The sequence below is a fragment of the Lampris incognitus genome, chromosome 3, assembly GCF_029633865.1.
Source record: "Lampris incognitus isolate fLamInc1 chromosome 3, fLamInc1.hap2, whole genome shotgun sequence".
Taxonomy (NCBI): Eukaryota; Metazoa; Chordata; class Actinopteri; order Lampriformes; family Lampridae; genus Lampris; species Lampris incognitus.
The window spans coordinates 12,512,675-12,526,435 of record NC_079213.1 but is presented as its reverse complement, the minus strand read 5'-3'; the positions used below and the strand labels follow the sequence as shown (position 1 = coordinate 12,526,435).

General features: G+C 42.6%; 1 protein-coding gene across 1 annotated transcript in view; it reads left to right on the top strand.

The window, feature by feature from the left end:
* The window catches only part of col7a1l (collagen type VII alpha 1-like), a 120,593-nt gene that overhangs the window by 71,000 nt on the left and 35,832 nt on the right, over positions 1-13,761 (top strand). Inside the window, exons 54-74 of the mRNA XM_056275913.1 lie at positions 200-253; positions 442-480; positions 2,952-3,011; positions 3,330-3,362; positions 6,830-6,895; positions 7,257-7,301; positions 7,480-7,515; positions 7,599-7,625; positions 7,721-7,792; positions 8,035-8,097; positions 8,361-8,378; positions 8,500-8,535; positions 8,626-8,664; positions 8,781-8,816; positions 8,918-9,052; positions 9,427-9,522; positions 11,218-11,421; positions 12,032-12,142; positions 12,563-12,613; positions 13,096-13,164; positions 13,565-13,624. Of these exons, the coding sequence (XP_056131888.1) occupies positions 200-253; positions 442-480; positions 2,952-3,011; positions 3,330-3,362; positions 6,830-6,895; positions 7,257-7,301; positions 7,480-7,515; positions 7,599-7,625; positions 7,721-7,792; positions 8,035-8,097; positions 8,361-8,378; positions 8,500-8,535; positions 8,626-8,664; positions 8,781-8,816; positions 8,918-9,052; positions 9,427-9,522; positions 11,218-11,421; positions 12,032-12,142; positions 12,563-12,613; positions 13,096-13,164; positions 13,565-13,624 (1,350 nt within the window). The remainder of the gene's footprint in view (positions 1-199; positions 254-441; positions 481-2,951; positions 3,012-3,329; positions 3,363-6,829; positions 6,896-7,256; positions 7,302-7,479; positions 7,516-7,598; positions 7,626-7,720; positions 7,793-8,034; positions 8,098-8,360; positions 8,379-8,499; positions 8,536-8,625; positions 8,665-8,780; positions 8,817-8,917; positions 9,053-9,426; positions 9,523-11,217; positions 11,422-12,031; positions 12,143-12,562; positions 12,614-13,095; positions 13,165-13,564; positions 13,625-13,761) is intronic.

Genomic DNA, 13,761 nt, shown 5'->3' with positions numbered 1-13,761 from the left:
CAGTGACGTTGGTCACCTGATGCAGCAGCCCAATCATGTCAAACTTGATCACTCAATCAGTCACTCTAAACATGATCACGCAGTCGGTCAGGGCATTCGCCGCCTGGTCTAGCCAAAAACAAAGTTACTTGATTTTCTTCCCACCCAACAAAAAGTAATGGAAACTACACCACATTCTATTCTATTCTATTTTCTTTAGGGTGAACCAGGAGAACCTGGCCAGAGAGGAGAGAAAGGTCTTCCTGGGCCGAGAGTGAGTGTTCCATCGTTTGGTGACTTTACAAGCAGTAAATGGCAAGATCAAGATATGTGGTACAAGTTAATTGCAAGCAGATAATGATTTCCAAAGGAAGTAGTACATACATATATACAAAGGAATACACAGTAAAAAATAAAGGTGTTGATGCAAATATTAAAACATCTGTATTCATGTGTCCACAGGGTCCTGAAGGAAAGCCCGGTCCACCAGGACTATCTCTGGTATGTCCATATGCACTGCGGTGCATGTACTGTATGTATCACTGCTCAGCTCAACTCACATTCCACTCAAGATGGTGTTGCAGATGGCAGCCTCAGTTTTGTGCTTTCTAGTACTTTTTCTGTTTCTGTTTATTTGTTTAGTTCCAGCTCTCACTCTGATCACATTCAGCAGAGAAGAACTTTTAAACGTCCGGCTATTCCCTGGTCAGACTTTTTCGCCATTTTTAGCTGAACTGGAAAGTTTTATTGAGCTTTTAGTTGGAGGAGCTGCAGCTCTGCTTGGGCTTCGCCAGAGCCAACGATGGAGGAAGCAAGCCGGAGCACTCGTTAAAATGCGACAGCGGGGATTTCGAACTACACTCCCATCAGTCCACCTGGCAAATGCCCACTCTCTGTCCAACAAGATGGATGAACTGCTGCTCCTTAACACAGCAAACATGGACTTTTCCAGATCTGCTGCCATGTGCCACACTGAAACCTGGCTTGGTGAGCATATTCTAGACAGCGCACTCCGTCCAGCGCACTCCGTCCAGCGCACTTCCAGCTCCTCCAAGCGGACTGTGAAACAGAGCTAACGGGGAAGCTAAATCTGCTTCCATATAAACGAAGGTTGATGTACAGATGTCACAGTGTTGAAGAAATCATGCAGCCCTCATTTAGAGAACGTTTTCGTTGACTGTAAGCCATTTTATTCTGGCAGGTGTCTGTATTCCACCCCAGGCCTGTGTTAGTGAGGCGTTACAGTTCCTTTTCCTATTGCCTTCGTAAGGATCGCAGGCAGGAGTATTAACCCTAACTTGCATGTCTTTTTTTGATAAACATGGAACACAAACATCCAGATTCCCATCTCATTATACTTGGGGATTTTAACAAAGCAAATCTCAGCCACAAACTGCCAAAATACAGACAGCACATAAAGTGTCCCACCAGGGACAAAAATACACTGGATCATTGCTACACAATATTAAAGAATGCCTATTGCTCTGTCTCCCGTGCAGCGTTGGGACTCTCTGATCACAGTCTGGCTCATCTTCTCCCAACCTACAGGCAGAAACTAAAATCTGCAAAGCCTGTGGTTAAAACTGAGGAGATGGACCAACGAGTAAAAAATTGGAGCTTCAGGCCAACTTTAACTGCACTGATTGGAATGTTTTTGATGCTGCATCTACAGACCAGAACGAACTTAGTGACACTGTGACATCTTACATCAGCTTTTGTGAGGACATGTGTGTAACCACTGAAACTTTCTGCGTCTTCAATAACAATAAGCCTTGGATCACAACAAAACTCAGACAGCTTCTTCAGGCCAAAGAGGAAGACTACAGGAGTGGAAGCCAAAAGGGGCCACACTGAAAAGCTGAAAACAGGTTTTCATCTAAAGAGCCTGCATCTATGTGGAGAGGCCTGCAGGACATCATCAAGTTCAGGTACACCCCCCCCCCCCCACACACACACACACACTGCAGAGAACCATCAACTGGCTGATGACCTGAATGTGTTTTCACCCCTCACTCTCTCCGGCCACATCGCACAACCAACTGCACCCCCTGCCAGCCCCTCCCCCCTCCCCACTGACCCCCCACCTGCACACAATCATCAAAAGGCCCAGTAGAGGATGTACTTTCTCCATCAGCTCACGAAGTTCAACCTGCCTCAGGGACTGCGGATCCAGTTCTACTCTGCAGTAATCCACTCTGCTCTCTACACATCCATCACCGTCTGGTTTGGATCAGCCACCAAACAGGACAGGAACAGACTACAACGGACAGTCAGGACTGCAAAGAAAGTTATTGGTGCCAACCTGCCCTCCATTCAGGACTTATACATCTCCAGAGTCAGGAAACGGGCAAGCAACATCACTGCAAACCCATCACACCCTGATCACAACCTGTTCCAACGCCTCTGCTCTGGTAGGCGCTACAGAGCACTGTACGCCAAAACAAAAACAGTTTCTTTCTGGAGGCTGTCTCTCTGATGAAAACTTAACATTGTCATAATAAATCTAAGCATGTTGTATACTTGTATATATTGTACGTATACATGCATATTCTCATGTCCACCTACCTCATGTATATAAGCAACCTGCTAACATATTTATTCCAGCATCTTTGCACTCTGCACTATTGCCATCTTGTTTCACCTGTGTATAGTTATTCCTTGTATATATTCCTGAAGAGTGTTGTGTTGTTGTTATTCTATGTAAGTACATTGAGAGCCACTAAACCGGAGTCAAATTCCATGTATGTGCAAGCATATACATGGCCAAATAAAAATGATTCTGATTTTGATTCTAAAACATCAGGATTAAATCAGGACGGGCCCTAAGTACCACACTTTTCATATATTTTGCACTTTCAGTGGTCAGTAATTTTGTACATCATAAAGCTATGAATCAGTCAAGAGGTGATTTGATTCCAATTCGTCTGATTATTTGTTCATTTCACAATGCATTATACTCTGCTGCTTTGCAGGTTGGTTCTGGGAGTGGAAGAAATGGACTGGATGGCACACCAGGGAAACCAGGACCCAAGGTCTGACAAACATCTCACACATTTTTTCAAAGGAAAGCTAGGACACCTGACAAAAGTTAGAGGATGTGGCAATGGTTTTAAATCCGAAAATCAGAAAAGAGATGAAATGCATTAAATTTGTATAGATTAAGTTTCATATAATAGAAAAAGATATTAAAAACATTATAGCAGCTATTTAACATTTACCATGTAAAATATAAGGTAATTGTTGTTAATAAGCATACCAGTGTATAGCTCAAATACCAACAGCTTGCAGGTGTCAACTAATTTGAGATTGAAGTGAAAATTTGACTCACAAGATGTTTCCTATAATTGCAGGGTGAGCAGGGGCAAAAGGGAGAGCCTGGTCAGGTAAATATGTTTTTTTTTTAAGAATAAACAATTAACTGTCTCATGATGAGCTATACTTAACCAATGATGATATCAGAAGACAGTAGGAGAGGTGCAGCCTTCAGTAAGTGTTGCCTTAAGTGGGTTATGAGTCCACTGGAAGAGGTGCAAAAAGTTTTGTTGAAAAATGATAATTGTTTTTCAGGGCATTTCACTCAAAGGATAATGGCAATGGTAATTTTACTTATATAGCACATTTCATTACAAGTAAACTCAATGTGCTTCCATTAAAATACAACATACATTTTCCAATTAAAAGAAAATACAAAATATAAAATATATGCATAAACATGAGAATATGGGTAACAAACAATTTGAAAATAAGAATATAAGCATAGGAGTGTCCGGGTGGTGTGGAGGTCTATTCCGTTGCCTACCAACATGAGGATCGCCGGTTTGAATCCCGGTGTTACCTCCGGCTTGGTCGGGCGTCCCTACAGACACAATTGGCCGTGTCTGCACTAGCGCCTCCTCTCGTTGGTCAGGGGGGGAGGGGGAACTGGGGGGAATAGCGTGATCCTCCCATGCACTACGTCCCCCTGGTGAAACTCATCACTGTCAGGTGAAAAGAAGCGGCTGGCGACTCCACGAGTATTGGAGGAGGCATGCGGTAGTCTGCAGCCCTCCCCGGATCGGCAGAGGGGGTGGAGCAGTGACTGGGACAGCTCGGAAGAGTGGGGTCATTGGCCAAGTACAATTGGGGAGAAAAAGGGGAGAAATCCAAAAAGAAAAAAAGAATATAAGCATGAGTAAAATGCAGAAACTGAATCAATGAAGCATACACCCAACGTACATTAAACATACCATCATCGCCATCATCGTCGTTGGCGTCTCTCGTGTCCGAGGATCCATTCTGAGAGATTAAGGTGTGTGCTTAAAACGGAGATGTCTTGACAGTCCAAGGCGAGAATAGAAGAGGCTGGAACAGTGTGGACAGGGGATAGTAGGGGGTGAACCCATTCCTGCAGCTCTCTGTTCTTGGCGGATTTTTCGGCAGCGGCGCTTTTCTTCTACATGCGTTCGTTTGTCTGTTTCATCCTTGATGCAACCAGGCAGGCAGGCAGCTTTCCAGTGCTTTCGATTTTCCACTACTTTTTCCCAGTTCTTAGGGTCGATGTTGAAGATGATCAGCGTTCCCTTGATACAGTCCTTGTAGCGTTTTTTTGGGAGCTCCTCTTTTTCTTGGACCTCCAGTCAGTTCGGAGTATAAAATTTGTTTCGGGAGTCTGTCGTTGGCATCCTCTGGATGTGGCCAAGACACCGCCACTAGTGATGTTCAATTGTCGTCTTGATGGAAAGGAGATTGGCTCTTTCGAGAACTTGATTGTTGGTGACCCGTTCTTGCCAGGAAATTCCCAGAATACTTCTCAGTTTTTGCTGGTGGAAGCGTTCTACTAAAACATACTATACAACAGTTAAAAACCAAAAAACATCAACATAATCAAATAAAAACAAGGGAAGAAACAAGTGTTACCATACACACACACACACACACACACACACACACACACACACACACACACACAGTAATTAATCATAAGCCTCAGAGAATAGGCTCCTCTGTCATTATGTAAATATATTCCAAAAATTGGGTTTTTTATGACTGATGCTTAGCATTAAGTCAGGAGTTGCAGAGAAGTATGTAGGAGTGGTGCAGGATATGTATGAGGGAAGTGTGACAATGGTGAGGTGTGTGGTTGGAATGACAGATGGGTTCAAGGTGGAGGTGGGATTACATCAAGGATCGGCTCTGAGCTCTTTCTTGTTTGCAATGGTGATGGACAGGTTGACGGACAAGATCAGGCAGGAGTCTCTATGGACGATGATGTTCGCGGATGACATTGTGATCTGTAGCGAGAGTAGGGTGCAGGTTGAGGAAAGCCTGGAGAGGTGGAGGTATGCACTGGAGAGAAGAGGAATGAAAGTCAGTAGGAGCAAGTCGGAATACCTATGCGTGAATGAGAGGGAGGACAGTGGAATGGTCAGGATGCAAGGAGTGGAGGTGACAAAGGTATTTGAGTTTAAATGCTTGGGGTCAACTGTCCAAAGTAACGGGGAGTGCAGTAGAGAGGTGAAGAAGAGAGCGCAGGTAGGGTGGAGTGGGTGGAGAAGAGTGTCAGGAGTGATTTGTGACAGAAGGGTACCAGCAAGAGTTAAAGGGAAGGTTTACAAGATGGTTGTGAGAGCAGCTATGTTATATGGTTTTGAGACAGTGGCACTAACCAAAAACAGGAGGCAGAGCTGGAGGTGGCAGAGTTGAAGATGCTAAAATTTTCACTGGGAGTAACAAAGAAGGACAGGATTAGGAACGATTATATTAGAGGGACCGCTCAGGTTGGACGGTTTGGAGACAAAGCAAGAGAGGCAAGATTGAGATGGCTTGGACATGTGTGGAGGAGAAATGCTGGGTATATTGGGAGAAGGATACTGAATATGGAGCTGCCAGGAAAGAGGGAAAGAGGAAGGCCAAAGAGGAGTTTTATGGATGTGGTGAGGGAAGACATGCAGGTGGCTGGTGTGACAGAGGAAGACGCAGAAGACAGGAAGAGATGGAAACGGAAGATCCTCTGCGGCGACCCCTAATGAGAGCAGCCGAAAGTAATAGTAGTAGTAGTAGAGCTTAGCATTAATAAAGTTAAGAAGAAGGTGAAAGGAGTTTTTTTTTTCATATCGGACTGTTGATCTTCAGTCAAATCCACGAGAAGATGGATATATGACAAAAGATGACCTTGTCTAGTCCAAAATGATTAGATAGACACCAAATTATAACTACGCCCACGCCTGTTGGCCGGGTCGGTAATACATAATACGGCGCTGTCTGTTGCCTTCAAGGATACCGCATGCCAAATTCCTTTTGGTGGTAAAGGGGTGCATTGATAAGGACACTTCTTGCCTCTAGTTTTATCCTTGGTTCATGTAAATTTCCATTAAATCATAAGATATCATCTCATCTGATGAAATAGGTATTTGTAACTGAATAATGTGCCCTTTATTAAACTTACACTAAAACAAACTTCAAAGTATAAAGACAGCATTGTGTGATTTGATTTTTTCATTTCGCTTAACTAAAAGGGATATTTCCTTTCATTATCAAAACCTATTCATCATTATCTGGAAATAGTCAGATGGGGTGCTAGGAGGTCATTTGTGAACACAGGAAAAAGCCCAAAGTAAACCTTGAGTAAGCTCTGGGCTGTCGAATGAATAACCAATAATCACCCCACTATATCAGCCCTAGAGAGAGTCACCTTGGTTTATGGACACACACACAGCAAATTTTAATTTAAAAAAAAGTAAGTTGTCATGCCATGCAAAAAGGATGGGATTTTTATTCACATTTAGCAGAATTTAAGGTTGTGTGTGTGTGTGTGTGTGTGTGTGTGTGCGTGCGTGCGTGTGTGCGTGTGCGTGCGTGTGTGTGAGATCAGAGGGGAGAGAGAGGAGACCAAGGTCGGGTGGGGATTGCTGGAATGCCAGGCTTACCAGGAACTCCGGTCGGTATCTCTCTATCTTTCAGTATCCTTTATATATCTGATCGGCTATTTGATGATGCCGCTGCCTTAAACATCATCTGTTCTTCATCTTATTTTATTTTGACATGTTTCTTATTACAGCAAGACAGGTATCTATAGTTCCATTTTGGCTATCTTGGATATAGTATGTCCATAACTTGAGTTCATACCAAGTTCATATTAAAGCAGTCCATCCTCAGGTCAATATTTACCTGGATCTAAGTCAAAATTATGCCAATTTCAGCTGTCTAGTTATTCGTCGGCCCTTGCTGTTGACAAAGTTATTGGTCTAAAATAGAAAGCTTTTCTAAATTGGGACCATTTTCTTTTCCCTTCTCTGCAGGGGAGACCCGGCATTGATGGGAAGAGAGGACTGACGGGAAAAGATGTGAGCAAATATTTTCCGACAGTTACTAATATGACATGTTCCTCATCCCTAGTTTTGTTAAACAAAGCAAGACATTCATAATTTGAAGGAAAAAAAATTCTTCCCCTATCATTCCTTCATCATTTGTGTAAACGTTTTTAGTTAAACTTGAAATGAAACATATATTTTCTTTTCACAGGGAGAAAAAGGAGTGAAAGGGGACAATGGCAAAAAGGTGCCTTTTAGTTATTAATTGAGTACAGAAGTCACTATTATGTGCAACAAATACTTACTCATAAAAAATGTCTTTCCCTGTAGGGGGAAAAGGGAGATGCAGGTGCAAATGTAAGTGGTGCTGAAACACAAAATAATGTAAAATTCCTTTGTTGAGAATATACAGACATTACCTTAAGAGCTGTCTGACTCTGTTCCTTCACCAGGGTAAAGATGGAAGTAAAGGGGAACCAGGAGCTCCAGGTTTGCCCGGTACACAAGTTCTGGTCACACCAGAGGTAAGAATAATGCCCCATGATTTCATCTGCTTATGCCACAGGGATAAAACAGCTGTCTGATTTTCAAAAGCATGACATGTACTGGAGTATTAAAATCGGCTTTAACCTAATTTTCTGTTATCAGTCCGGCCCACTACTTTATGTAAAGTTGATTCAGAAAACTGTCCGCTAGGCCCATGTGCATTTTGGTCCGTGAAATACTTGGTTGAAGCTTAGTGATCGTCTCATGGATGATTTCACAGGGTGCCACCATTGAGGAGATCAGACAAACTTTCCCTATGCCCATGGGACCTCCAGGACCTACGGTTAGTTTACACATGTTTATCCTCCATTTTCTTCTGTCCCTTTATTTTTTTCTGGCATCTGGCTTCAAATGGCGTTGACAGTATATAGTACTTCTTCAGGTTTCCATAGTCTCTTTTTTTGATGAGTGGTTAACAAATCACTTGTGTCGGTGTCATTGTCTGATGAAAGATATTGGCTCCAGCTAGGCTTGTAGTTGAAGCTTCAAGTCATGCATTCTGAATGCATGTTCCAACATCTTGCCCCTCTGTCCGTGTGTGTCTAGGGTTCACCGGGAATGAAGGTAAAATTTTGTTGTTGTTTTTTTTATTTTTACCCAAAACCGGTTCATAAACAAGAGGGGGGAGGGGGTTGACCCCTGTCGTTTAATATATTGTTTCTTTCTTCTTCTTTTTTTTTTGCAGGGAGATAAAGGGGACAGAGGCTTGAAAGGTGAAAAGGTGAGAAATGTTCAGTGTTGTTAGGTTTTGCCTATAGAAGTTATGACGAAGCGGACAGTTTTTACTGCTTACTTTTGCCTGTTTCTATAGGGTGACGCTGGTCCACGTGGAAAGGAAATTACCATGAAGGTGAATAAGTCATAATATAATGTAATATGATATAATATTCTGGTTCTCAGCTCAGATGGTTGCCCGCATTTGTTGATTATTATGTCTTTGATCAACATGCTTTCTCTCTTCCTTAGGACATTGAAGCAATGTTTGAATCCTACGGCATTAGGGTGAGCTCCGGATGTGACATTCAGTAGATTTTGAAAAGTTATTTTTTCATTATCCTGTAGTGTCCTATTACAGTCATCTAAACAAAAATGCCGTTTCCCAGCTTCCTTTGCTCAAGGCCTTAATTGACCGGCTGCTACAGGATGGAGTAGAGGAGTTGCTGCATGTGCTGGGTACCGTCAGGAGAACGAAGGATAGCAAAGACACTCACAACTCCAACATCATTTCTGAGTACACAGTATGTACACTTTTGAATATGGAAAATTAAGAAGTCTTGATTGGCTGGTCAGTACATCAATAGAACTGTTGTGTAACCTTAAAATAAAAATTTTCATACAGAATTATTTAGTTATAAGATAAAATTTCCGGCTCAGATTGTTTTGTGTGCCCCTCAGATAAGACACCATCTCCATCTTGTGCTGCCTTCTGGTTTTACTTGTTTTATATCAGCTTTAAGTTTGTTGTCGGCTTTTGTTTTATCATTACATTGTTCAGTAAAGCAGCTATTATCATTGTTATTACTATTGCTGTTAATAAAACCCAATTAAATATGCAGCACCTATAGATTATTCCTGTCTTGGAAGCTAACGTCTCGCTGTGTCTTCCGCACAGAGTTCAGTGAAGTTTGACCTCTCCAGTCAGCCGCTGTCAGAGATAGACACCATTGAAGTGCCTGAATTGGACAGGCAGCTCCCAGAGCCTTTTCCGGCTGTAAGTGTCAGCCTTGAGTCTTTTCCTGTATTCCTTAAGATGGTATATATTCTCCTACTATGGCCAGCTTTGCTATGTACATATATGTGATGGAAAAAAACAGATGCGAAGGGAAATTAGAGAGAAATGACAAAATCAACTGAGAATAGTCTGTGTTTCTTTGTATTCTTATTTCTCATTTCACATTTTTACAGTATTTCACACTTTTTTTTGCATGCGTTTTGTTTATAAACCAAAATGTCAGGCCAAGGGGCGTCCGGGTGGCGTGGTGGTCTATTCCGTTGCCTACCAACACAGGGATCACTGGATCGAATCCCTGTGTTACCTCCGGCATGGTCGGGCGTCCCTACAGACACAATTGGCCGTGTCTGAGGGTGGGAGGCCAGATGTGGGTATGTGTCCTGGTTGCTGCACTAGCGCCTCCTCTGGTCGGTCGTGGCACCTGTTCAGGGGGAACTGGGGGGAATGGTGTGATCCTCCAATGTGCTGCGTCCCCCTGGTGAAACTCTTCACTGTCAGGTGAAAAGCGGCAGGCGACTGTCCCACATTCATCGGAGGAAGCATGTGGTAGTCTGCAGCCGTCCACGGTTCAGCAGAGGGGGTGGAGCAGTGATCAGCATGGCACGGAAGAGTGGCGTAATTGGCTGGATACAATTGGGGGGGGGGGGTGCCAAAAAAAATGTCAGGCCAAGTTTTACTGCTACCCAGGTACATGTGTGCAGACAAGGACTTTGACTTGGTGGGACTTTGACTCAGTGGGATTCTCACATAACAAACAAAGGACCTCATACGATATTCTGAAGTAGAAAAACTAAAAGAATTTCCAGGATTTCCCAAGAATATCTGAGAATCTAACCTTAGAAAAAAATAGGGGGCGCCCCGGTGGCTCACCTGAGAGAGCGCGTACCACATAAGGCTGAGTTCTTACCCCAGTGGCCTGGGTTTGAATCTGGCTCGGGCCCTTTGCTGCATGTCATCCCCACTCTCTCCCCTGCCTTTCCTGTCTGTCTTGACTATCACTATCTAATAAAGGTGGGGGGGGACTTAAAAGAAAAAATAACACAATGACAAAACAACAATCCACAGAAATTATGCCTGAAAACATAATAGACAATCAAAGCATGACTAAGATAACATAGACAGACAGACAGCTAGATAGATAGATAGATAGACAGAGAGAGAGAGAGAGAGACAGGTAGATGGATGGATGATGGGTGATAGATTTTTTGGTTTTGATTTTTTTTTTTTTTTTGATATACTTTAATGATCCCCATAGGGAAATTGTGCTCTGCATTTAACCCATCCTAGCTGTGTAGCTAGGAGCAGTGTGTAGCCACCGTGCAGCACCCGGTGACCAACTCCAGTTCATCTTGCCATGCCTCAGTCAGGAGCACAGACAGGAGTATTAACCCTAACATGCATGTCTGTGATGATGATGGCATGATGGTGGGGGAAACCGGAGCACCCGGAGAAAACCCACCACAGACACGTGGAGAACATGGAAACTCCACACAGAGGATGACCTGGGATGATCCCCAACGTTGGACAACCCCAGGGGTTCAAACCCAGGACCTTCTAGATAGATAGATAGACAGATGGATGGACAGACATTTGTTTAAAAAGCTGCTGTTGTTTCTCATGCTCTGAGTGTGTTGGTTGATAATGGCTGTGTGTTGGCTCTTCTCCCCGAAGGACCAGCTGAATGAGACAGCAGAGGGTCCGACCATGTGGGGCCTCACAACGCTGAACGCAGAGCCGGAGCTGGACGGGACGGAGAGCCGGTCCAGGAGACCCAAGGGGAAGGGGTCGGCAGTTGGAGACAGCGCTGAGATACCCTCAGTCAAAATCCACCTGACTGTGGTTAACTCGACTTTCAACCTCACCACTTCGCAGGAGGTAACAACGCCATCCTGCCTCAGTTGGACTTTTTTATTTAAGAAAAATACTAGTCAGTACGTCAGGGAGTAAAACATGATTTATACCACACCTTTGTGAACCAAGGTTTCAAATTCAAGTTTGTAAAACACTTTATGAACAATGAGATAAAACAATAGTACTGTGATACAAAATCTAAAACCTTATCAAGTTGATGAAATCAAAAACAGAACAGGGAAATAGATTGGTTTGATTTTGTCAAAAATTGAACAGACTCTGTTAATCTAATATGAAGTGGAACGGTTTTCCTTAATTTAGGGGTGACACCAGCAAAAGCACGATGTACAGTCTGGCTAACCGAATAAGCAAATCAGATGTACAAATAAGTATAACGGTTGAAAAGCAAAACTGCCTGCGTTTTTCCATTACGTAAACAGGTCAGTAGGTAAGTGGCGTACAAATTGATTAGTAACTTTAAAACAAATACAATGTGGCTTTTGTGAGGACAAGGAAAAATGGTACATCTTGAATGCTGAGACCGAAGTAAATACTGCCAGCATGTGATTGTCATACCCTGTCTGTGTGTGTGTGTGTGTGTGTGTGTGTGTGTGTGTGTGTGTGTGTGTGTCAGAGGGTTGCAGGGAAACCAGGAGCAACATTGGAGACTGTTGTCCTGACACAGGAAGAGTCTCTTAAGAGGAACTCTGGGGAGGAGAAGAAGAAGAACAAGGAACGTGGAAAGGTACAGTGATACTTTTCCTCCAGCTGAAACTCACACTAAATCAAAACATTGTTTGTTTTTCAAGAAACAACATGAAATAGGGATAAAAAACTGCCCTGGTTATTTTAAGTTGTCCGGTGACAGTTTTCATTCTGGATAACCAACCCTCTCGCTTGTATTTAATTAATATCTTATTTTGAATGCACAATGTTGAGTTAATTTAAAATAACCAACCGGTGACATTTTCAATTCCTGAACATCTCTGTGGGACGTGTTGTATTTAGTACTTTTGTACTCATTAACTACTTCTCCCCACCTCTGACATATTTACCTCAACTCCCTAAACTCATAGTTTCATACTTTTTTTTACTGTACCAACAAACCTCTGAAGCATGGGAAACCTTTATATTTGTTCTTTCTGACTTTGAACCTCTTAACCAGGGAAAAGGGAACAAAGGACGCCATAAGAGGCAGAGACAGCGCCTGGTAAATGTCCCTGAAGCAGCAAAAAAACAAAAAACAAGAAAAAAAGATCTGGAAACTTTGCCTTCACCCCCATTAAACAATGAAACCCACTAACAAAACCACTTCACGCTGCTGATATAAACACAGGCTCTAACACTGTGCGTGGCTTAGCATGATATTAACCAGTCTGTGAAGGAGTAATTGCTATCATGAATAAAATGATGTTTAAAATTCAGGCTTCATATTAGAACACAGTTCAAAATTAACTGAATAATATAAAAAAACCGAGTTAAATTATGCTGTGGGTAAACAGGCTGGGAAATAGATTAAAAGCATGCACCTGCTCTAACCTTCATGTGCTTTTGCGATAGTTCTATTAACAGTTGTGATAATTGTGATTTCACTGGTTGCTTTTTATTGCTTCGCATTGTCATCCACCATCCACTGAAATGATAATAAATAATGTCCTACTCTCTATTAGTCAATTAATTTCTGCTCTGAACAAACAGGCAGCATCAGAACCGAGAGAGGAGGAGGAGGAATTTCAGGATGGTGAAGAATTCAGTTACAAATATGAGGTAGACAGCTATTCTTAAAGCTGACTCTCGTGTGGCATTTTCTGATATGAATTTGAGTGATGATAGGTGATTGAGAGATTTGGATGTAACCCTCAGTGTCTTTTGGTGGCCATTTTTCGACAAGACCTCCTCAGGCTTTAATCCAAACACCTTATTTGAACAGCAGCATCTCAAGGCACTGAAATGGGTCCTCGCCCACACAGTAGATGAAAAAATCACTTAACTTTTTTGAAAGTTAATTAATGACACACCCAGCACCTGAATTAATTATCAGGAATAATTAGACTTGTCATTCCAGCCCACTGCATGGGTTAATCATGCCGAAGATATAAATTGCACATTTTAACATTAGGTTGTGAGCCATAATATTCAAAAGACTGTTTCGCTGTTTCATTCCCAGCAGGAGGAACTTTCCACAGTTGATCCTTCAGTGTCTCAGCAGGTGAGACGGGCAGAGCAGGTATGTTTGTTTTGGTCATTATGTTTTGAATTATATGACATACATGGATACCAATTTAACAATTAAAGTGGCAGTAGGCAACTTTAACGTTCCAATGCAAAACCTTCCCCCTCTCTCTCTGCTGTCTTGTATCACTC